This window comes from Lipotes vexillifer, unplaced genomic scaffold (genome assembly GCF_000442215.2).
Source record: "Lipotes vexillifer unplaced genomic scaffold, Lipotes_vexillifer_v1.1 scaffold293, whole genome shotgun sequence".
NCBI lineage: Eukaryota > Metazoa > Chordata > Mammalia > Artiodactyla > Lipotidae > Lipotes > Lipotes vexillifer.
Genome location: NW_006782084.1, coordinates 310295 through 335698, shown reverse-complemented (window position 1 = coordinate 335698; position 25404 = coordinate 310295). Strand labels below are relative to the sequence as shown.

General features: G+C 40.8%; 1 protein-coding gene across 2 annotated transcripts in view; it reads right to left on the bottom strand.

The window, feature by feature from the left end:
• Positions 1-25404, bottom strand: part of RBMS1 (RNA binding motif single stranded interacting protein 1) — a 213958-nt gene that overhangs the window by 10979 nt on the left and 177575 nt on the right. Inside the window, exons 4-9 of one of the 2 annotated variants that reach the window (XM_007454974.1) lie at positions 24735-24826; positions 15094-15251; positions 13018-13097; positions 1548-1654; positions 615-664; positions 395-488 (exon numbers count right to left, since the gene is read on the bottom strand). In XM_007454974.1, the coding sequence (XP_007455036.1) occupies positions 395-488; positions 615-664; positions 1548-1654; positions 13018-13097; positions 15094-15251; positions 24735-24826 (581 nt within the window). Of the gene's footprint in view, positions 1-394; positions 489-614; positions 665-1538; positions 1655-13017; positions 13098-15093; positions 15252-24734; positions 24827-25404 lie in introns of both variants that reach the window. The other variant, XM_007454975.1, reaches the window with a different exon arrangement.

Sequence of the window (25404 nt, the reverse complement as noted above, 5' to 3'; positions counted from 1 at the left end):
TCCTGCTGACAAATTAACGAAGGCAAGGGTGCACACCTAGTCTGTATTTTACCTAACGGCAATTCTCTTTCCGTTTCAATTTCTGGGACACATGGTGTCCAGCAGCAGGGCCTGCTGTGGAGGAAGTATTTGGGTTCATCCCAATTCTAAAATGCTATGGTTTCAAGGAGTGACAACTGACAACCATTTCCCCTCGTTGCACATTCTCCTAAACATAAAAGTAAATCACTCTGTCAAATCAAAAGCAGCTGATTCTAAATTGGGTATCCAAGCTGCATAACATCTGACTTAAAATTTCATTATAAATGTTCAAAATTTTAAGACACATAAAAATGTAGCAGTGATTCAAGGTCGGCAAGTTGTCGTACTCTTGATGAATCCTAAAGGTACAAACCTGGTAGGCAGATACAGGAGATGCAATATAGGGTGTAATAGAAGTTTGAGTGATCATTCGGTTGGTAGCAATACTGTACGGTGAAGGATAAAATCTAGAACAAACACAAAAGCCTTTATTAAGTAATCCTTTAAATAGAATCATTGACGGAACAAACATCTGATATTTTCCACTTTCACATTTTCCCTCTAGCCATTATGTATTTATCTTAATGACATACCCGTTCTGTATAGCAGCCGTGGTTGGGTCATAAGTAAGTGTCATTCCAGCCTATGGGAAAGAAAAAGAAACATTCATCTGCAAAGGCACAAATTAAAAATTCCATTTCTCAGAGTCATGGCAACATAAAACAGTGATAGTTTAGTAGTATTTGATAAAATTGAGAGCTTCCGTTAGACAAATGTAATTATAAACTCAACACGAGAATTAAGCTGTAGATCGGCACTGTCCCACATGGTAGCTGTTAGTCACAGGCAGCTATTTAAAATTAAATGAAAAGTTGAGTCCCTCTACCATACAAGCTACATTCCAAGTGCTCAAATAAATAGCCTTAAGTGGCTAGTGATCATCATTGGACAGTATAGATTCTAGAACATTTCTACTGGACGGCACTTCCCTAGACATTCTTGAACCAGTATGTTACTTAAAAAAACAAAAAGAACAATCCATTTACGATAAATATGGGGAAATGATGGGCCAACATTTTTATTAAGAAATTGAGCTTTTTTTCCCTAAAGACCATTATTATTAGGCAAAAAGTCCTCAATGACAAATATACTGTTTATTTTAATAATATTTCAAGTAATTTCTGAATAATTTAAAACGTAAACCTAAGAAACCGTGACATTAGAGGAACAAAAACACTCATGCATTTCTTACAGCAATTTAAAACGCGCTTTTACTTTTTATGTAGCTAACTGGTAAACACAGCTGCTTCCATCATCTATGTGTCCATCGGGAGAATCACCACTCTTAGCACGGTATCCACCGGGAAGAGTTTTATGTGACATTATCTGGATTATAAAGTTTTAATCCTGGCACCTATTTTAGAAGCGTGGCGGCCAAGTCAAGATGCTGCTTGTGTAACCATTCACGTAGCTTTCGTGATCATACACCCCCACGGAAGTTTCAAGAGAGGACTTACAAGTCTCACCTCTCCTTCTCTATGCCACGGTCGTCCATTAGGGATGTATTTGTTTGGGTTCTGTCTCTTCTTCTGTCCTCCATCCGCAAACTTACACAATAAAGGTTCTGTAGGAGCTGAATAAACAGGGAAAAATAACAGGAAACCAAACTTTTACGTGTGTACGAGTGACAAAACGTAACTGAATTTGTTTTTTAAAAATATACGTGTGTGTGTGTGTGTGTGTGTGTGTGTGTGTGTTTGTTTATTTTTGGCTGCGTTGGGTCTTCGTTGCTGTGTGCAGGCTTTCTCTAGTTGTGGTGAGCGGGGCTACTGTTCGCCGCGGTGCACAGGCTTCTCATTGCGGTGGCTTCTCTCGTTGCAGAGCACGGGCACTAGGGCACGCGGGCTCAGTAGCTGTGGCTCGCGGGCTCTAGACCGCAGGCTCAGTAGTTTTGGCGCATGGGCTTAGTTGCTCCGCATGTGGGATCTTCCCGGACCAGGGCTCGAACCTGTGTCCCCTGTATTGGCAGGCAGATTCTTAACCACCGTGCCACCAGGAAGTCCCTGAATTTCTTTTTTAATAGGAGCAGTGTTGGTGCTCTAAGGGAATGGATAGAATACTTCAAGGCAAAAGTTTACTCAGACCCTTAGGAGATGATCCACTGGTGAAAAATACTGTACAGAAAATATATTAGTTATGGTGTTCAAACCAGAATGTAATGAAACATTTCAAGAGCTATTTCGAGGAAGCAAAGGCATTTTTGGATTCACTTCTGTACTTCTTTAGGTGCAATTACTCTTCACTCTGGGCCCTCTCTAATTCCATTTCAGTAAATCTTCAAATGTGAACGGGATTGTGTCACCCTCCCCTCTGCCACTTAAAAATGCTCCCATAGCTTTCCATTACAATTCCTCAGAGCAGTCTTCACTTCCTCCAGTAGAAAACAAGCCCCCCTTTACACTGCTCACACTGTATTTTTATTCAGAGCATTTATCACACTTTGTGAGTGTGGCTGTTTGTTTGGTGTCCGTTTCCCCTCTAGAGTGGAAGCTCCATGGCAGCAGTGACTTCTGTTCTTCGCTGTTATTCCCAGTGCCCAAGTAAGTGTCTGGCATGTTGCAGGCGCTTTCTACATCTTGGCTGAATCAATGAATGAATACAAATAGGTCTTATTTGTTTATTTGGGGGATACAACATGGAAGACAGCTGTTGTGAGAAAGCTGAAAACACCTGCCCACCCTATCTAAAGGTTTTTCTGGGCCTTTAATCATCCCACTTGGTGTTGCTTTACTATGCATCTGCCTCAAAAAAATGATCTCAAGAAACTAACAAAGAAAAGCAAAAGATGTATAAGATGCACAGACTCTCTTACCAGGGTTACATATTCATTAGTTAAAAAAAGAAAAGAAAAGGCGATGACATAGTAGGCCACCCATGACTTTTCCTTTTTTTAAAAAAATTTTTCTTGAATGAAAATAGCAGTGTATTCCTCAAAGCTGTGCTTGTTTCCGTATGTTTCTAGTTAATGTAATAAAGACAATCACACCTTCCTGTCTGACTCTCACATTCTGTCCTTTGTCTACCGTGGAACCATGATTACTACTTTCAAGTTCTGTTTCAAAGTTCAATAACCATGAAAAGAAAAATATTACTTGTAGAAAATTTATTCCTTTCTCCTTTGCCTCTTATTATCCTAATTCACCTCTTACTTTGTATCACTATTACCCACCCGCTAATGACAGGGTGGGAGCAACAGTGCCTCTCAATACTCCTCTGACGAAACACAAAATGCACCCAAAACCCAACTGCAAATCCTCCTCGGCTGTCGGGGGGCCGTGGTTTGGCACTCCTTTTTCCTTTCCCCCCTGGTGTGACCCGCTCCAGAGGGACGGGCTGGCACGTGAGCTCTCTGAATGGCAGCCGTAGAACTACGGGTGCCAGGAGGTGAGAGCAAAACTGTCATGTGTCTGGTGAGATGCCCCGGGCTTCCCTTCTGACTCCTACACCTCCCCCACCCACCGATTTCCAGAACAAGGAACTTCCATTCTTCCATTTAAGGCAAACCGGGTGTGATGGAAGATGGACAGGGGCCAAATCCTACATTCCTAAACTACATTCTCTGTCTTTTCAAAAAAAGACACTGACTTTTGGAAATTTCCACCTTCACTAACAATCACAGAAGGTAAAGTAAATGGATGCAGTGAAACAAGAGAGCCTTCTAACCCCTGAAGATGCTTTTAATTCCACAAGTGGGCCGTTCAGGGCCAGATGGAAATGAAGGCCGAGAGAAGACAGCATTCAAGTGGAAGGAAGGAGAATGCCTGTCTGCCGTGGCCAGGGATGCCTCATCCTTGACTTCTAAGGACAAACTGAGAACTTGGAAACAAGATCTCACTCTCCACCGACCTAGAAAGGTCCTTATGGCATCAAATTGTTTTCTCCAATGATGTCTGAGGTTTTAGGAATCTGCCTCCCCATAACCTTGTGGAACAAGAGAGAGAGATTAAACTCTGTGGTGCTGACGCTTTGTGGGGCTTCACTTTGGGGAACTGCTTCTATCTAGAGGCATTATAAAGACGAGCTCCTAGACTGAAATTCAAATAAAAAAAAAAGTTTACTTGGCACAGCAAGTGATGCAAATGCACCATTTTCCTCTATTAGCAGAGAAAGAAGGCGACCAGGTCGGACTCATTCTGGAAGTTCACCGGGGCTGCCCAGGCAGGCATGAATGGAAGCAGCTGGGTAGCCAACCCTGGCAAGTGCCAGGGCTGCACATTTGTTGAGAGGCCAAACAGGCCTTCCCTATCTGTGGGAAGGTGCTTCCAACACATTTTCATTCATCTACACTAAGCTCCGTCAAAGAAAAAGCAATTTCAGGCAACAATCAAGCCCACTAAAAATGGTGTAATGAGGAGGTAAACATAAAGTGAGCGATGACATGTTTGCAAATATATCATTTAAAATGAAACAAATGGAACAGAATGTAGTTGAATCTTTCAAAAATGAATTACATTTGCTACATGATTTTGTGCTGTCATTAAGATATTTTCCTTCCTCTAAAACCAAAAAGGTAAGTAGTTACAACAGTTGCCTACTAGCAGGTGTCCCGTATCTTATGAAAATTAATTTCTTATTTTAAAGAATTATAACCAGTAGAAATGACGCAGTTTTTAGACAGTTGTTGGTTCCTTGCTTCTGGGGAACAGAAATACCCTAGTATTCTGTGTGTGTGACGCAATATAAAATTCTAACAGCTTCTTCCCTCTATTACAATTTTCTCTGGTCTGTTTAGCAGTTGAAAGTTTTACTGAGTGCCTACTATGTGCCAGATATAGTGTGAAGAGCCAGGGATACAGTGGTGAATAAAACAGGGTCTTACTTCATAGTTCTTGCAGTCTAATGGGGACGAGAGCATCCCCAATCTTATAAGGCCATTTAGCCATTTATGGGACAGAGCACTGTTTACTGAAATGTTTGTTTTTAATAAGAATGCCAGCAGAAGTGAAACACTTCTAATACAGGAACAGCTATATTTCTTTAACAGCTGCCGCTCCTTGAACTTGGATGACATGAGTCACAGCTTATTCCTAAGCATTCTTGATAACCTATTTATTACAAAGATTGTATCATGTGTGCCAGGAAAGCAACTATGTGAAGATTTCTTTAAGATATTTATGTTACTATTAGATTGAGAAAGAGTCAGAGGACTTCAGTTAGATTTTTGAATCGAAAACCAAACTTACATACCCAGATCTGTGTCATGGCCCACTTACTTTTAAGCGAGCGCAAGACTGTTACAAAATGAGAGTTCCTTATTCGACTGGCATATGCTGCGGCTTACTCGACCAGGGAATAGTCTCTAGTTTGCATTTGGAGCCTAATATCCAGGGTTCCAGGTTAAAGACTGGGAGATGCTATGTGATGTCAGCTTTTTCTACAGAACAGATCCTTCAGGTGGCCTCCTTGGTTGTTCTTTGTAGAAGGGAGGTATTGAGGAGGCCTGACACGCAGAAAAGGACGTGCCCTGAATACTAGTAATATGAGTGTGATCAACAGGTAAGTTTGGGTATATTAACCTTAAAAAAAAAAAATTAGTTTCTAACCGTCAACCTATATCCTCTATATGGTAATTTTCTAGATTAGTAACTCTTTACCTTATTGAGCAAAACAATAATTGCAAAGAGTTCTAACAAAAACATTTATGATATAATGTTTCATAAAATTACCCCTTATTGATTGATTCTGCCAAATATGCAAAGTATTCTATGCTGAATTTCCCTTAATGAATCAGGATCTTTGGGGTTTGTAAAGGGTGTGCCTCAGATGTCTTGTGAAATCTCTCAGGTCAGATTCTCGTCCTTACTAGCCAAGACAGAGAAGTTAATTTTCTTGTTCATCAGAACCAACAAGAACATGTACCTCCAGGAGCTTAACTACTGTGGTAGAGCCTTCAGTAGGCAGTGCCACATGCAAGCACTGATCTGATATTTGGGGGGGGGGGGGCATCTCTTAAGAGCCATCTAAGGTAACTGCATTACTGGATTCTCCAATGTGCCCTCGACAGGGACAATCTTTTACCAATGCCTGATTGCTAAGGGACTGTGAGCCATAGGGGTGACGCCCACGATGCCTCACTGCACATTTCTACCAAGTCGTGTCCCTACCCATCTTCTGAAGCTCAAACTCTACAGTAATTTGCGCTCAACTGTCTTCCCTGGACACCCACGTGAAGCATCACTTCTAGAATGCCTGCTTTGACTAAGCGCTGTAGTTCATGACTAGACCTCCCAGACATCCTCCCCATTTATCTAATCCAACCGCTCAGAGGGCTATGAGTTCTTTGTATTTGTAACAAAGTGGAACTTTTCCTCACCAAGTTCTAACTGCTGGAGAAACTGCTACTCCCCAACTCCCATTTTTCTAGCTATGCAGTATTTTATCCCAATCAACAGTCTCTAACACATAAACTGCCCTTGAGAGAAGCTTTTCTATCAGTTGTAGAAAAGTGGTCCACTCACCAACCGTAATTAGCTTCCTTTCTGAAACTGCTGGCTACTTTCAAGACCCCTCAACTAAGTACATGCAAGAAACTATCCAGGACTCTTTTAAAAATTTCAACCTAAGGATCCAATAAATACTATCCCTTCTTTGTGTGCACGGCATCATTTCCTGTTTCAGCCCCCTATTTGTTTCTAACCAAACCCTGAGGTCCTCTTACCACAGGGCAGAGCTCCGGCTTCTCTCTGCAGATGGCTACCCTCCCACGCCTGCTCTGTTAGGTTCTATCTCTCCTTCTTTCCTGACCCTGATAGAGTAGTTCTATCTCCCACTCAGCTTTACTTATCAGTAAAATAATGGTTAAACAACATTCAAGCCAGGTTAAATAGAAAACAAAAACGCAATATTTCCCCATCACTCCAACATAAATATTTTAATATTCTATATTTACTACTCTTCTAAGTCTATATTTTTCATTTTTGCAATGATAGGGCCTTTTCTTCTACCATTTACATTGTGGACCTTTCTCTACCTTGTTATAGAATTTTTTCTTTTCTTTAATGGTTACACAGTGTTCTATTTGAAAAGGGATCATGTACAGTTTCTTTGTTCTTGTAACACCGTATGAACATCTGTGTGTGTTATCTTTTTTATCTCTTTGATTCCAGTGCCCACGCGACATTGGTGGTCAGATTCTATGGTGGTTAGAATACTGGCTCTAGATTAGTCTCCCTGGGTTTGAAATTTGGTTTTGCCATTTACTAGCTAGTGACTCCAGGCACGTCTCTGGTTTCATAATCTGGGAAATGGGGATAATAAGAGTACTTAAGATTGTACAAAAGATTGTTACAATTAACATACATAAACATATATAACGTGCATAGAACAGTTCAATGAATATTAGTTACTATTATTTTATCACTATGACAACAGGAGGAGCTCACATTTTGAGCTATGGCCCCTCCTCTTACCTTTGACTTATCAAGATAAATTCTCGGGAGAGCTGGTTCAGAAGTTATAAACATTTTTAGGGACTGGCCTGTTTTCCCTGGAATTTGATTCTGTGAGATTTAAGAGCTGGCTATAGTTGCTGCCTTGGCTTCACATAGAATAAAGAAATGTTCAAGCTGTAGTTAAGGATGAAGTTACTGGCAGATGCCTTTTAGAAAACTGTTTTCATAGTAACACCTACATCTTCCACCCAAGATCCTTATGCTTTTATAAAATCTTACTCCACTATTTATTGTTCCTCTCTGGCAGAACCTGATAGTGGAAAGGTGTAAAACTGATTGGAGGGGGCCTGCTGTAGGCTGGGTGTGATCCATGGTGGTAACAGCTGCCTGAAGGTAGCCTCCTCCTAAGCCTGGCAGGGCACTCAAAGGATCTTCAGCTAAAACAAACACTGGCACACTTCTAGTAGAGGTCCCTTGTCACTTTTTAAAAACCAGACTTCCCTCCTTGGTAGAGAATGAGTTGGCGTTTTGGATCTGCAAGACAGCCCTCACCCCACTGGCCTCCCAGGATGGTTCCAGAACTTTTGCTTTCATGGCAATGATTTACTCATAAGATTCCAGCCCTTGGCTGGAACATCTCAACAATACATGCATTCCGACTCTGCTCTACTGTACATACTGGGTGAGAGAGACATGAACACATCACGATCCCAGAGGTATGATCACATTGTCTTAAAGGTCAGGAACATTCCACATGTATTTCTTTTGTCCTAGAGTTGCCAAATGTTTCTGTTTTTAACAGAGTTAATAATGCTTAAGCCAAACATTCGGGAAATGAAACGGGCAATAAAAACCCTTGAAAGATTTCCAGGCTTTTTACTAGGTTTGTAACTTTTCCCCTAAACATTACCTTTTCTGCCTCCTGGCATAGGACAAGGCCCTAATAATTTTACCTATACACAGAATGTTCCAGAATGTAAGAGTGGTTTTCAAGCCCTGCTGGGCATGTACCCAAATCTGAAAAGTCAAAGTAACACAGAAAGTAGATGTAAAACAAGCTGAGGTCTTTGGATGGTGTAGGCCGGCAGTCACATATGCACTTCACAACACGACGGAGCTCCTCCACGACACAGGCAAAGCTTTGGGCGATGTGGCAGAATGATGCCCGCGCCACACTGGGCATCTCAAAGGCGCTCACATATCCAGTGAAAAGACACTTCTTTCTTTTCTTTAAAAACTCTCTGCCCTTAGCACACAAAGGCAGACTCCATTCACGTCATGGAGAGGCCCAGAAAGAGAGATGTGAGCATACTGCTTCCTGCAGCACTGAATATACACGTGGCCTTTATCCAAGGGGTGTGTGTGTTGTGCGCATCTCCCACAGAGGCAGAAACAACGGGTGCGGGGCAGGCAGCTAACATGAGTTCCAGCTAACATGCCATGTGCATTAGTCTTCTTGGAGACTGTACTCTCTTCCAGGAAGGTACTGGAAGAATATTTTTCAGACAAATCCCTGAATCATGGCCATGAGTGACAGTGTTTTTGCCTTGGGCACGTCTCCTAATTTGGACATCAGTTCTACCCATCTCTTGTTTCTAATGTTCACTGTGAGGGAAACCACCACCATCCTATTTCTCCATAATGGAATTTTTATCAAGCAAATGGGACGTACTTATTTTTAAACCTCTGTGGAATTCACCTAGATTGTCTCACAAAGAAGTCATTGCTTCTTTTACCCTTGTTGGGGTCCTTCCAAGCAAATCTGACTTACTGCAAGCCAGCTAGCACTCGAAATCAAGGTAAATCCAAACAAAGGACAATATTTCAACATTTTCAGGGAAAAATGAGAGACTGAGTGGGAGGAAGGACAGAAGGAACGGCCTTCTGAGCAACTTTTTTTTTTTAACACAAACTATAATGTACACTTGAAGAATGTGCCATAAGATAAAGCCTTTTTGAAAATGTGGTAACATCAGACACAAAAGCACAAGATTTTTAAAAAGTGATTTCAGAAAGCAGATTGTATAAAAAATTGTGATGTGGTATAGTGGATCTTTACGGAACTCTAAACATATACTACATTATGTACCAGGCCCCAGGCCAGGGTGGGGTATGCCAGGCATGGGGGAACCCAGCCACATCACCCTGGTATGAAAAGAGTGTGTTGGCAGATGGATGGGTGGCATCTGAGATGTGACAACTCATGTGCACAGCTGACCTCTCTGCTTTGCCATCTAGAGACTTTCTTAAGAGTGTCATGCGATGAGTTTACGTTCAGTTTACTGTTCATTGCACTGTTCACGCAATGCGTTTTCTTTTCAGTCCTCAAAAGAAAGTGTCTTTTGGGGACTGTGTCTAATGTAGGTTTCTTTCCTATACTTGGCTCCAGCGTCACAGGCAAATCGCTAGTCGTGCAAGAATCGGAGTACTCTGACACAAACCATCCTGGATAATTCTGCTTATGCCAGCTAAACAACTTACATCATTAAATAAACCATCCTCTGACTGTATTTATGAAATGTTATGTCTGCCTAGCAATGAGCCTACATTATTTAAACATTGAAGTGGAGGGCCATTCAATTTGCCCTTGCCTGACAATATTTTTGTTTTTCATCTGGTTCTACTGACAATAATCATATGCATTCCACGGGGAAACCCATGTCACAGCAGCCATTCAGGTAATTGGAAGGGAGACAGCAGCATCTAATAAACAGACAGGTAGTCAAAGATAATTCTTGTATTGTGTGTACAAAAAACAATCCAGAGAAGTTGAAAATGGTTTCAAATTCTGTTGTGGGTTCTCAAGTCCACTGGAGACTTGTTTTGGGGAAAGGCTGGGTTCACTGGAATAGCATGCTTCCCAATCCCGCACTGTACGTTTCAAACTCCTGCCAAAAAGTAGCTCAACCTCACTTAAAGGCAAAAGCTATATAAAAAGGCCAGCAAAATAGCCACGATTCTTGTGAAAGAAGATGTGAAAAATGCTCTTGGGAACCGCTTGGTGACCTCTGCTGGTATAGGGTGATGCACAGGTTTTTGGTGCCTACCACAAAATTAAAATATAAAACACAGCCCTTGCCGCTAAGTACATGCAGTCTAGTTGGGAACCAAGACTAAAACATGTGAGAGATCATCAAACATCAGAAAATGGCATAAAGTTAAGTCCTGGTTGTCTTCCCTGCCCGGATGCTCTCCATGGAGAAGGAACCCATCTGGTTCTTAACGCTCGCTTTGACCCTTAGCACTACTCGGAAGAAACTATCCATTGCAAAGGTGCAGAGAATCCTACAATTATTTGCGTGTGGTTTGGAAAACAAGGTCTTTTTCTTCCTAGAACGGGTGTGACCAAGAGTCTTCAAACCTACTTCAAAGAAAACAGTTAAATGACACAATCATGAAGTCCTTTGGAGAAAAAAGGAAACTGTCCAACCTCAATTCGTGACACCCTGAGATCTATTTCACTCAGGGAGCTGGTAGATCTTATCTTTGATACAACATCAAAACAAATGTGTGCCGGGGTGCTTTTCCTTCTGGAAATCTCCTTGTTGCATGCAAGAATGAGCTGAGAAAGTAACGAGGTCACAGGTGGGTTGGGTGAGCAGCGCTTCGAAGGGACTAATATAATACTCTGGGGTTCTGCCCATGCTGAGGATGGCATGGAAAGCGAGGAAAACACGGGGGGCAGCTGTGTGCAGGGGCCTTGGAAGGCCCCGCGGGGCAAGGCTGACAGAAGCCTCCCACGTATGAAATTTCTCCCTTGTCTTTACTTGGTTGGAAGGTAGAAATATTCCCCTCTCGTTTCTTTTTTTTTCTTTCAACTCAAGTGTTGTGGATGGAACAACAAAACTGACTTAAAAAACAGAAAAGGAAGCTCTTTCACAAGGCTGAGTTCCTTGCAAGAGCGTACTTCTAGGCCTTGTATTTTATGCTTTAGCTCAAGCTCACATACAGCCATGCAAACTGTATGCTGTCAGATTTTGGTATTAAAGGATGCAGTTAGTCCGTGGTATTGCACACACTTATAAATAGATTCTCTATGAAGTGAGACTCACCTGGATACAGAAAAGTAAAGTGGATCCCTAATCATAATCATCAGCCATCCAGTTAAAGATGGAACCTTGGAGCTACAGAAGAATAAATACTGAACACTAGTTACACATGCACAAATGGAAACGTCTTCTAGCTTGTGGTCAGCCGCTTGCACGCTAGCTTGCAAATAGGTAGTGTTGTCTTGGTGAATAGTGAAGTGAAATTTATGCAAAACCAACAAACAGTTTCTGGTGCTTGAACAGTATGGTTCAAGTACTGAGCTAGGCATGAAAACAGAAAGATAAGAAAACAGCCTCTGCCTTCGAAGAGCTTAGTTTAGTGCACTGACACGTGTAAACATGTTAAATGCTGCCGTACAGGTGGGTGTCCTCAGGGCGCTATGCAGACAGTAACCCAATGGCAGCAGAGGAAGCTGCTGAAAGGGCAAGACAGGACAGCCTGATTAAAGGGAAGTGAAGTCATCTCCTTAGGATTGGGGTGTGGGAGCAGTTTAGGGAGAGGGCTGAGCAGGCTGGTGAAAACTGAGAATTGCTATTTAGGTAAGGGTGAGAGGCTGAGTGAGGACCAGTGATGCTGAGGGTCTGATCAAGCTGGAGCCCACTGTATTTCAGACCAGGTTTAGTGGGAGTTAGAGGGGCTGTAATGTTGGAATGAAAAGCTCCTGAGGTGCGGTGTTTTCTTGGTCAAGACAACACGGGGCAGAGCAATGGGAGGAAGTGGCCACAGAGGAGTGGATGGAGGGGCCACAGAAGTTGAGTCCAGGCACTGTAAGGGGGAGGGGTAACACATGCTGACATCTTCCAGAACGAAGGCGGGAGCTGGGGTGGAAAGTACCAGAGTCCTCAACAGATAGGACTGACAGGATATTTATTGAGGATGGTGATGAGCTGAGTTAGGGGATGGCTTCCTCATCCAAGGAGGAGTGGCTTCTGAATGCTCTGCAAGTCACACACCTCCTTACCATTGGGTCTGCTTCCATTTATATATATATATATATATATTTTTTTTTTTTTTCCCCCCCTAAGCTTACGTTTCATTTTTTTTTTTGAATTTTAAAAGAATTTTTTGTTGGAGTACAGTTGCTTTATAATGCTGTGTTAGTGAGTGCTGTACAGAAAATTGTATTAGTTATACATATACATATATCCACTCTTTTTTAGATTCTCTTCCCATATAGGTCATTACAGGGTACTGAGAAGAGTTCCCTGTGCTATAGAGTATGTCCTTACTAGTTATCTATTTTATATATAGTAGTGTGTATATGTCAGTCCCAGTCTCCCAATTTATGCCCCCTCCCACCCTGTAACCATAAGTTTGTTTCTCTATGCTTCCATTCATATTTAAACAGTTGGGAGAAGTGAATTTTGCAGTCTTATTTGTAGATCCAAAGAAATAAATTTTAAAGAGCTAAATGAGGAGTTTTTTGTTCTTGATATAAGAGGCACCACATCCTAAAACAAAAGACTACTGATACAATTTTAGACAAACAACATACCAGAAACTCCGGGTGGTGTCTTAATGAATTTTCCATTAAAATGACCAATAACGGCTTCGCACTTTTCTGTTGATTCCATCCTATTTATACATAAAAATAAAACACGTAAATAATCAGAGATGTCTTAGTTTTCATTTTGTTCTGTACACATGAATACAATCCTACAGGTTTATTGGATACAAATGAAAACTAACAAAAATGTGAATGATAGGAAAAAGTGGGTTTATTCTATCTTTTATTTAACTGTTGTGTGCTTCCATAGTAAAATAAAAACTTGATAACCACACAGTACATTCAGAATCACAAAAGAAATAAATTATACAGAGTATTTAATATCAAGCATAGGAAATGTATAATTTTTTCCCACTTGTAGAAAAACTGATAATCAATACACAATAGCTTTGTTAGTCACGATAGTGAATTAAAAATAAAAATACCAGTTTAAAATACTAGTGTATTTAGTGCTGCTGGGATATTGGTCATTTTAAAGATGGTCTTTCCTTTTACGTATTCAAAAAAATGACAGACTCAAAAGTCATGATAAGAACTGGTGTTAATCAGAGGATGTGTCTTACAGGTTTTTCTCATTAGCTTGAAGTTTAAAATTAAATTAGTGAAGTCAATTATGTACCTTCTTTGTCATCTTGGCTTCAGAGGAGGAATTAAAGGATGGAGCCTAACAACTTATTCCACATCTGCAGGTGGCTAAGAACACCTGAGAAACCTTTCAGGGGAATTAAATCATTTTGATTTATTTTTCTTTAATGGAAAAAACACTGAATAATCTGCTCAAAATGCACTACACTCCCGGACTGCCTAGAAGAGTTGCACCTTGGTTTTAATGGGTGGTTTTTAATCGTTTTTAAAAGCAATAGAATTTAATTGGGTTCTATCTTTGGATACAGAAATGAAAGTCCTTGATCTACTTTCAGAAGAACACCCACAGAGGGACGATTTTCAGAAGGCGCTGGGCCTTTCACTGTTTCACCTGGGTCCTTTTAACCCATGAAGTGCACGCTGGGGATGCTGGCCTTGGTGACTTTCCACCTGTAGAATATCTTAGTTTTATTATAAAATCATCTGGCCTAACAGAAAGAGTAATGGACTGAAAGCCAGAAGAACCAAGTACTAGACCTTGCTTCATTGCTTGGCAGCCCTGTGACAATGGTAAAGTCCTTTCTTTAACTCAATTTTCCTATATGTGAAAGAGTGGAAAGTGCTTGCTTTCTTGATCTCACAGGCCTGTGGTAGATGCCATTGTCATCAAATAGGATAATGTATAGGAAAGGAAAACGTCAGCAATTTCCCCTCCAAAACCAAAGTCAATACTTTAAGACATGTAGACATTATCGGTTACTGCACAGTATTAATAGGTTGCTAAATGATGTAAAATCAGTTTTTGAACGCAGGCTTTCAGATTGCAACTACGTCAACAACCAAAGCTTCTTTTGTTTAAGGTTTTTAAAGGAAGCAAACTAACCATTACAGGGAAGTATCCTTTCTGGGGAGGAAGGGATAAAAATAAGATGGAAGGAATGAGGGTAGTTTAGATATCTGCAACATTTTACTTCTTAAAAAAAAAAAATCTAGGCAAAAACTGTGAAATGTTACAATTTGTGTAACACTTGGGGGGTTAGACAGGTGTCTGTTGTACTTTTCTGAGTGTTTGAAATATTTCACTTAAAAATCTAATTCACTGACCTTATTCATGATGAACCAAAGTTCCATCTAATGAGACAAAAATACCAATTTATTTACGAAATTTAGGAGCCTGAGATTGTTTTTAAGAAGTTTAGGCATCTTGATCTAATTAGTCAAATTATTAAGGAAACATACTTGCAGAACTACTGCTCATGTGGTATTTCCTTGCCCTAAGGCACCAAGTATTTAGTGTCCTCAGGTTCAAGAATCCTAATGAGCTTCCAAAAGATTTGGAAAAATGCAAATGATTTTTTATGCATAACTTAAGTTCATGGTACAACTGGCTCCTAAATTCTCTCTCCTTGCTCAGTTTTTATTTTCCAGGAAATACAGCAGAGCTACTGTTGTTGACAAGAAGACAGGCAGCGTGCTTACCTAGCAAAGCCAACACCACGACTTGTCCCGCTGGAATCGCGTAGTATCCTTGTAGAAATAACTTGTCCAAATGGTTTCAGCATATTTTCAAGTTCTTGCTCATCCATGGACAGTGGTAAATTAGAAATATACAAGTTGGTAGGATCTTGTTCCTGTTGCTGAAACCGAACAGAGAACTGTCTATTAATTTCCAGCAGAAGGTGAGATATGTGAACACACTTTTCCTTGGCCACTCTCTTAGCTCAGGTCCTTTGAAAGTACTAGCAAGTGAGATCATGGGAACTACAGAACACCCGAGTCACCATGAACGCCTGAAAACAGTGTCTGAAGCTTGGACAATCTGTGCAGGTCAGACACGATCCCACCAAACCATTCTTGGCAGGTTTGGAAGCAGAAGTGCTGGCAGGAGTCGCCGAGTTGGAGAGGATGCCCTCATGGAAGCACAACTCTCAGCTGTTTGCAGTGTTCTACAAAATAACTAACCTCTCCTCCAGTACTATTTTTAGGAGCCCATTTTGGGCACACTATTGCACAAATGGCTGTTACTGCTAATAATTCAATCCAGAAACACACGACGGATTCCGGACTAAGTCAACTGAAGTCCAGTGGGATTTTGCCCAAATTCCCTTCTTTTGCTCTACAGCAGAGTCATTACTACCTCTGAGTTGTGATCACCAATGGGAAATAGAGAACTTCCTACATTAACAAAAACAAAACCCCACAAAGTCATACAAAATGACAGACTCAAGGCAGAACAAATTTTAGAATCTGGATGAAGCTGAACTCAAGTGTAGATGGGGGAAGGGAGTTTTGCTAAATCTTTGCTACTCTAAGAGTGATCCAGGGGCCAGCAGGGATGGAATTACCTGCAAGCTTACTAGAAATGTAGAATTCCAGGCCCCATCCCAGACCTACAGCATCAGAAACTGCATTTTTAATAAGATCTCCAGGCAGTACAAATGCATAGGCAAGTTCGAGAAGCAGCAATTAGATCATTTCCCACCCACCTTTGCACTGCTGAGGTAAAATCAGCTGAAACCAAAGATAGCAACTGAATTTTCTGAGAACCAGTAACTGCTATGTATATTTACTGAGTCTGGTGTTAAATCATCAGGAAATAAGCTTATATGCTATCTGGAATATTTTCTGACCAAGTAAAAACTCATCTCGGCAATTCTGAGATTAGGATGATCTTAACTTTAAAACAGGCTTGCCTTTGATCTTACTACCAATTGTATCTTTACATATTGAACTATGCAAGTTTATGATTTTTCTTTAACAAGCACTATTAGCAAAGTCATTAACTGATGTCTTAGCCTCAGGCAACAGAACAGCACACTCATTATATTTAAATTTTCAAAATGCACAGTACTTTAAAAATATATGTGAAACATACGCATATTTGTACAAAGTCTCTACTTTCAAATGTATCCTGGCATTAATTAAACCTGAAATAAAACCTTTCCTTTCAGATAATCTGCAAGTAAAAGTAACTGACCTTTAAGATTTAAAACAACAATCTGGTATCCTAGGGAATGGCAAATACACTGGTAGTCCCAAGAATTAAAGTTACCAAAGACTGAGAAACTACGGGCAGAAAGTACTGTCCCTATGACTTCCTGGTTCTGACAGAAGGCAGCCTGTTACCAGGCCAGTCCCAAAGGTATGGAGCAGAAGCTCCCAACCTGGGCGGCCCAGACTCTCAGGGGTGTCAGTGCGGTTGTGTCCAAGAAAAAAATTAAAAATTTTCAAGTGCTTAGTAGCAAGCCAGAAACTTAACTTCATTAACCCTTGACAGACTAAACAAAAATGGCAACTACCTTTGCTTCTGCCTGAAAGTAGATAAAGTCAGTGTGGTACCACTGATTACTTTATGCCAGGCAAAACCTCCCACTGAAAATTACATAAAGCATATCTTTAATGTACAAAAATTGTAAAGCGATTTAATAAATGCATGACAGTAATAGATAAAATGCTTCAAAATAAAGGGAAAAACAAAACGGTCTTTGGTATTAAATTTTTCAATTTCTTTTCAGGTGGACTACAAGCTAAAATCTTAATTCCTTATTTCCACTTTATTCACTACCTTCCCTAACTTCACCCAATTAATCCACAGCTCCTCAATTAACTATCTCATGTTGGATCTAACCTCCCAAGTCCCTGAAGCTTTCCTGGAGTGCACAAGACTGTATTTGTTCCTGTGGAAGTCTGGTCCTTAGTTGGTGAACACAGATAGGGTTATTTCTCTCTGAAGGTGGGTACACTGAGGGGTCCTGTAGCCTAATACAGCCCAATGACATTTATAGTGCATCCTGTACATCCCAGACCCTCTTATACAATAATTGTGACTCCAGGCCTGTCTTCTAGCCGTTTATAGTTGAGTTGGGGAGATAAAAACACATGTAATGAATGCTATAATAGAGATGTATACAAATCACAATGGGAGGACCGATAGGGGAGCTTGTCTTTATTAGGGAACACTTTACAGAGGGCATGACATTGAGTTGAGACTTGAGAAACAAGCATAAGGCATGAGGCTGAAAACCAAATTGTGAAAAGCTATCCAAGGAGTACGACTTTTTTTGTCAGTTATCACTGCTTAAACTTTTCCACTTAAGCAATGCTAGCATGAAAGAGAATGACTATGTATGTATCCTGAAGAGTGTGTGGGCAAAGGATAAAGTAGCCTTGCCAGAGCTGCAAAATTTCCTTGAAGGCTTGCACATTATCTAAAAAAAAAAAAAAAAAAAAATCATGTAAATGTTGCAATCTACTCCCTAACTATTTGAGTTTGTTTCATATGGAAACAGTATTTCTGAATTAATACTTTCGAGTCATACTGACACTGCAGGAAGATAAGCCATGTTTATCCTGTGATTTCAGGCGTTATACTTTGTTGCGTGAGGGGAGGAGGAAGAAGGGGGAGCCTTGTCCCTGTGCTGCAGCTAGAAAGCCACGCCCCAAAAAATCTGCAGCTTCTGGAGGCACAGAAGCAAGGGAGTGATGTGATCAAGTCTATCTTATTAGAAAGATTTCTGAATCATGCTTAGTCAGATTCAGAATAAGGCTGGGAACTCCCTAATTAAAGAGCATTAAAACACACCTTGGACAAAGATGTGGCATAAAAAATGTTACATAAGAAACATGTATCATAAATATTGTGAGCTTTCCTTTTTTTAAAATAAATTTATTTATTTTATTTTTGGCTGCGTTGAGTCTTCGTTGCTGCACATGGGCTTTCTCTAGTTGCAGAGAGTGGGGGCTCTTTGTGGTGGTGCACAGGCTTCTCATTACGGTGGCCTCTCCTGTTGCGGAGCACGGGCTCTAGGCTCATGGGCTTCAGTAGTTGTGGCACACAGGCTCTAGAGCGCAGGCTCAGTAGTTGTGGCACACGGGCTTAGTTGCTCCACAGCATGTAGGATCTTCCCAGACCAGGGCTCGAACCCGTGTCCCCTGCATTGGCAGGCGGATTCTCAACCACTGCGCCACCAGGGAAGCCCGTGAGCTTTCCTTCTGAGTTACAATTATTAAAATCTAAATGACTAACATTTAAGAATATTTAAGAATGTTCATAGACTTTGTCATCTGTGAAGTATTTTCAAAAGGGCTGACAATGTAGGTAACTAAGTACTTTCTAAATCTGTGGTTTAGTTGCTATTAAACTATTAATAAAAATGTTATTCTTGGGTCTTCCCTGCTGGCACAGTGGTTAATAACCTGCCTGCCAACGCAGAGGACACGAGTTCGAGCCCTGGTCCGGGAAGATCCCACGTGCTGCGGAGCAACTAAGCCCGTGTGCCACAACTACTGAGCCTACGCTCTAGAGCCCGCGTGCCACAACTACTGAAGCCCCTGTGCCTAGACGATGTGCTCCACAACAAGAGAAGCCACCGCAATGAGGAGCCCGCGCACCGCAACGAAGAGTAGCCCCCGCTCGCCACAACTAGAGAAAGCCCGCACGCAGAAATGAAGACACAATGCAGCAAAAAAAAAAAAAGTTATTCTTTAAAATGTTAATTCAACTTGAATGTTTACCAATGAAGAAAAAAATAATAAAAAGTGCTAAATCAGAATCAGGAAATTGAGCTCCTAACGCACTCTATGATGAATAGTGAGATAAGATAGACTAAATACAGGTAGATATTTCCTGTGATTTTAACGCATTTGTTTTCCATAGCAAACAGTCAACTAGCTCTCTTCATTTGGAATGACCTCTAGGGCTAACATTATTTATCCTTCTTTTCAAATGGTCAACTTATCCTGCACACATTGCATACAAAGTTGCAAGTAAAAAAAACCAAAAAACAAAAAAGAGAAGCAACTCCAAGCTGGCAGCAATGGCCACAAGAATATCTAGTCACCAAAGGGTCCATGCATTCTAATCACCATACATTCCTAGTAAATGGAACATACAGTACTTGTACTACGTGAGAGTGGTTCTTGAATAAGGGTAATTTTGCCCCTTTAAAATCAGGGACAACCGTAACTCTGTTTTATTACATACAATGCTATGTCAAAAAACAATTTTTCTGTAAATTATGGGTGGTCATACATAAAAATGGGGCTAACAGGCCTCTTTATATCCCTAGGCATGGAAAGTGTTCAATGGCTTCTTTAACAAGTAGAACACTTGGATCCCACATTGGCCATGAGAGGGATAAATGGCTACTAATGTTCACTTGAGTAGAAAAGTGGGGCTTGGAGGTCCCTCATGGTGTAAAGCACTCAGTCATCATTTGAAAGAAATTAACAAAAACCTCCCTGTGCGTGTGGAATGGTTCCTAAAATTCAAGAAAGGGACCTGGCAGGAAGACCAGACATCTGTTTTCTCTTGTACTGAGTAGGTTCACCAACCAGCAGATAGCTGCTTATGGGCATGTGAATGCAAACTGCTTGAAGCATGGTAGACCTCTGTGTGGAAGGGTGATTAAATTCCTGCTCCTTTGACTGTCTATTTACTGAAAAAAGTGCGAGCATACCGCTAGGCAAATAACACAGGGCGATCCGCCGACCCCCAGCAGGTCTTAAGAGGTATTGCGGAAAGGCCTACACAAGTCACTTTATTAACAGATATCACCAATGTTGACTTGAGTTTTATATCTTTTCAGCTCGTTATCTGAGGTTTTTTTCTTCTTTTCATAGATTGAGTCTTTTATTTTGAAAAATGCACACATTTGAAACAAATGCCAAGTTTAACATAAATGGCTCAAGTTTAACCTTGAGCCTTTTGGAAAACCTTTGGTAAATTTCATCAGGGTACTCGACAGACTCAATAAATATAATTTTTAAATGTCCCATTCTTCTCTCTCCATATCTGCCCAAACTGGGAAGTTTTTCTCTTGCTTAATTGGCTTCTTTGATCATCAACAAAACAAACGTTTGATATCTAGCATAGGCCAAGTACCAAGCAAGGCACTGAAATTAAAACACGAATAAGAAACAACCACTGTTGTCCAACGCTCTCCACTTGTAGCTTTATAATTCAGTTTTGAATATTTGTGGAGTTCTTTTTCAACTCAGGTAGTCAAAGTGTCAAACAATATTATATCCTTCCCCACTCCCCAGACTCACCTACTGGAATGTCCCTTAATTTTCTTCTGATTATGTAAGAAAGCAAGCCTTTAATATGTGGCAATGTGAATTTTCAAAACTTTATGTAGTGTCCAGATTAATTCACTAGAGGAAAGTGGACAGTGACAGGTCCCTTATCACCCAAACATGGGAGCCAGACCTAAACTTTTATAAACTGTCTCCACAAAAGGTACATGCCAGATGCTCCTTTATCTAGACAGCATAAAGGGGATAAGTCAACTCCTGATACTCAAACCCACAGTTCTGTGGCACAGAATGATGGACCCTCTAGCATTTAAAATACCTTTTGTAACTTTAATGATATAATAAAAAAGAAATCAGGTCCAGGAAACTCAGTCATCCTACAGAGACCCAAAGAAATTCACACCGTGCACAACGCTGGCACACTGCCAGCATCTCTGAACCCGTGCATTGTTCCCTCCCTACAGATGATGTAGGAAGGGATCACTTTTCCTAGCCAATTTACAGTCCAAGCCACCTAAGGAGGTCTTTGAACAGTGCTCATTAACAGTCCACGGGAAAGCTGGCATTCAAAGTGCACTGTTGACACAACATACAGTGCCAATCTATGCCCAGTCCGGTTCTGACTAAATGCATTGTAAAGACTTCTTCAAACAGGATATATTTAATATATGATGCTACTCAATATCACCGGCACTGAAAAGATGCCTAGGTAAGTGCTCATGGGGCCGCTCTAAAAAAGGCCTCTGTATTACCTGGAGCAGGTTGTTAAAATAGCCCTCTTTCTAACTTTGTTTCAGCAGAAGTCACCAAAAAATGGGTTTCAGGCATGCCCACGTTCCAGAGTGAGAAACAAGACCACCTACACAAAGTCTGCATAGGAGTGGCTGAGATGTGGCTTGAGAGGCTCAGCTGACCACCCACCTCTCGTCTGCCTGGGAGGGACTGGAGAGGGTGGAATGAACACGCATGTGGAGAGAACCGCTGATGTGTTCTGAGTCCCACCACATGGGCTGCTTCCCCCATCACTGCCAGTCCAGCAAGAGGGGCTTCAACAGACCTCTCAGGAGACATGGTCTGTGACCTTTGGAGCTTGGTGGATACAATGAATCAATGTCTGACTTACGCCTGAGGAATCTAAAAGGCAAAGGCTGGTTGAAGGGGCCTATAAGTGCAATTGGGAGGTAACCAGTCTCCCACAGACAGCTGGCAAACAGATCAATGGGGGCCACACAGGTAGAGTTGGCCCAGGGTTGTGTTAGAGCCTTCCAGGAAGGCTGTCTTGAAGGATAAGAAGGTCCTAGAAGAAAGGGGCTGAAGGTTGACCCTTAGATTCTCAGGAGCTGAGGCTAACAGCCTGAGGACACGTCTTCTCTAGTTTGAAGGAACTACAGGGGAGAGAGCAAAGCATCCTACTAAGGAAAGCATCAGTTCTCTGTCTGCCCAGAGAAATCAACACCAGATCACATAATTGTCAGGTCAAGAAACTTTCCCATCTTTTGCCACTGCTCCAACCTTGGAGGGGTTAGAAACCACAACTAGCTATGGAAGAGTGAGAAAGACACAAATTTGGGAAATAGGAAAGAAACTAACCATGCTCCCATCCCAGGACAAGCTTACTACTTAGAGCAGACCAGAGCTGGGGGAAGGGAGAAGTTTTAATATTATACGGCACTCAAAATTTTGTCAAATAAACAGGATTGGACATTTCAATTATAGGTATCACACGCTTAGCATTGGAAATGTGTTCTTAAAAAAAAAAAATCAGACATTCAGCATCAAAATGTTAACCAGGAGCCTATTTCATATTATTTCAAGTAAGAAGTATAATGTATTACCATTAATCACAACCCCCAATTTCCTAAAATGCAACTAAACACATTTGTTACACATCTGTACGTGTGTCTGTATACACATAATACATGGTTATAGTGGGATGTAAACTTTTAAAATATCACTTCTTGATCACCAAATTATCCATATGGTTGTTAGCAGACAACTGCTTTGTAAGCTGTCATTTCTCTTAGCACCAGCAGCATCCAAGACACACATCCCTTTTTGCTGGCTCTCAGCAGAGTTTTCGAAACCTCTACACAATTCTGACATTTTACAAACTGTATTTGGAATATAACCTGAGATTTCCCCCTTAAACGTCTTGTTTAAAATATTGTACTGAGATTGGTGTAAATACATATAGAAAGGCTGAAAATGTACTGAAAGACAATTATGTTCCCTGAAATTTGGATACGAAAACAATTAAGGGGCATTCTACTGAAAAAAATTAACCAGAAAGACCTGAAATGAAAGAAGCAACTGAAGGAACTTTTCAAAATAACGAGAGTAGCCAGAAAAGTCATGGGACCTGCCCTAGATTTTATCCATGAGAGGAAGAAACAGGAGCTTCACAGAGTAGAGGAAATGGACACAACAGAGGGAAAAATAGAGCCCTTTTCCAATTGTGCCTTAAAAGTCCTGCTTAGAAAATGTATGGTTACCCATTGTTTACATAGGCGTATTAAACATTCTGTAAATCATATACAACATAGGTATTGCATACTCACAATTAAATATATTTCAAGCCTCATAATCACCGTCTTTCAACAATACCACAGGAAACTGCTGTATATTACGGACAAGTAATCTAAAAATCATGGTGCTTAGTATTTACAGTTTGTTTATTTTAGCTTCTTCCTCTGGAGTTTAAAAACATCTGAAATAAGTCCAACTCAATCCAAAGGTCTAAAAATATTAAAAGTCAAGGATTACTTTAGAAAGGTGATCCCTTTCGTGAATTCCTGAAATCTTTATTCATGCTGATTTTTTTTTTTTTTTCCCGGTACGCGGGCATCTCCCTGTTGTGGCCTCTCCCGTTGCGGAGCACAGGCTCCGGACGCGCAGGCTCAGCGGCCATGGCTCACGGGCCCAGCCGCTCCGCGGCATGTGGGATCTTCCCGGACCGGGGCATGAACCCATGTCCCCTGCATCGGCAGGCGGACTCTCAATCACTGCGCCACCAGGGAAGCCCCATGCTGATCTTTTAATCAAGGTAAATCTCTATCCTGGTAGCTGCATATATGTCCTTCAACAGCTTTAAGGTCTTAGCAGGTAACTTATCTCAACCAGGGTTCTTTAACTCCCATAAATCTTCTTTCCTTATGGAAATGTGAATACCCCTCAGGGAATGACCACATGCTACCCTTCAGAAGCATCAGAGGACAGCACAAAATTACTTTCCTCCGTACTTCAAGACACTAGATAATATAAAATTATCGATCTTTTGAAAAGAATATACAAGATATCAAACTGTCAAGTTTCAAACGTGAAAATATGTTCTGTAGCAATTCAAAAACCACAAATAAAAAAAAAATGTACATAATTGTATGAGTATCTTAATAAATGCACTTTAGGCACTAGGTATGATATAACCCAAGTTTACATTTAGGCAATAAGACTGGAGCATAAATACCACTTCAGTGATTAAGAGTTCATCAAAACAAGTCCTGAATAAAGCCACTGCAGAACTACTAAAGAGAAGATTTATAATCCATAAATAACCAATGTCTAAAGATCACTGACTTTTACACAGAGGAAATAGTATCTGTAGCTTACACTGCCTTAAAACTACTAGTATAATTTGTACAATGCATACATATGTGATTGTATTTGTTATTCTTTCATAATATGACATTCTATACACAATTACCTTCGGAAGTGTTTCTAAAATGTATTAATTCCTTAAGCACTGACATTTTAAAATTATTTTAAAAAATACAGTACAGAGCTTCAGCCCACAAGTACCCACTCACCTGAGAAAATCTGGTGCTATTTCTCCATTTACTTAGGGGGTTACATAATCTGCTATGTAAAATTTTATACAGTTATAAAATCCTTCACATATAAACTTATGAGGAACAGTCTTTGGCAAAATAGCTACCATTGAGGATGCGAAGGCATGGGACAAGTGTCCACAGGTAACTGTGGCTCACTGGGATGGAAGGAAGAACTTGGATGGTGACAGGAAAAGCCAAGTATCTAGCTTCAGAACCAAAGCCAGAGACCAGAGCAGTGAGTACTGGCTCTCAACTCACCTTTGCCATTTGAGCTTGAACCCCACTTGCCTTCAGGGCAGACACAGCCTTCTGAGCTGCTGCAGGACTGTCAAAGTCGACAAAACCATAACCTGAAATGCAAAACACACTTAGTGTTTAAGCCATTATTTTACGATTACATAGAGGAAAAGGACGACTCCATTTGGTCTCTGACGCAGGCAACAGAAATGAAAGCCCTGACGTCCTGACAAGTCCCAAGCTTTACAGCCGCAATGCAACATCCTCCTCGAGCTGTCCTTCCCCTTCTATCACGCGCTAGGCAACTTTCCCTTCAAAGTTTAAAAAAAAAAGGAAAAAAACAAACAAACATTTTTTCCCCTTTTCCAGATCTTTTTCTCAGGTGTCCTGTACTTACTGGGGGGGGGGGGGGGAAGACATCTGAGTTATACCAAGATTTTTTTTAAAAAAAGGAAAAAAAAATCCACTTCAGAGAAGTAGCATTTTTAATAATTTGGTAAGAAAGATGGTGCTATCCTACACGGCTTACAAGTGTATGTTCATTCTGCAGACTACATTTTATGTTTCAAATAAGTAAAACCACTGGATACCCCAAATATAAAATAATCTAAATGTTAGAACTTGGTTAAAAATATCATTATTTATCTAAAATAGAGCTCATGATCTCTTCAAAATAAATAAAGGCGGGGGG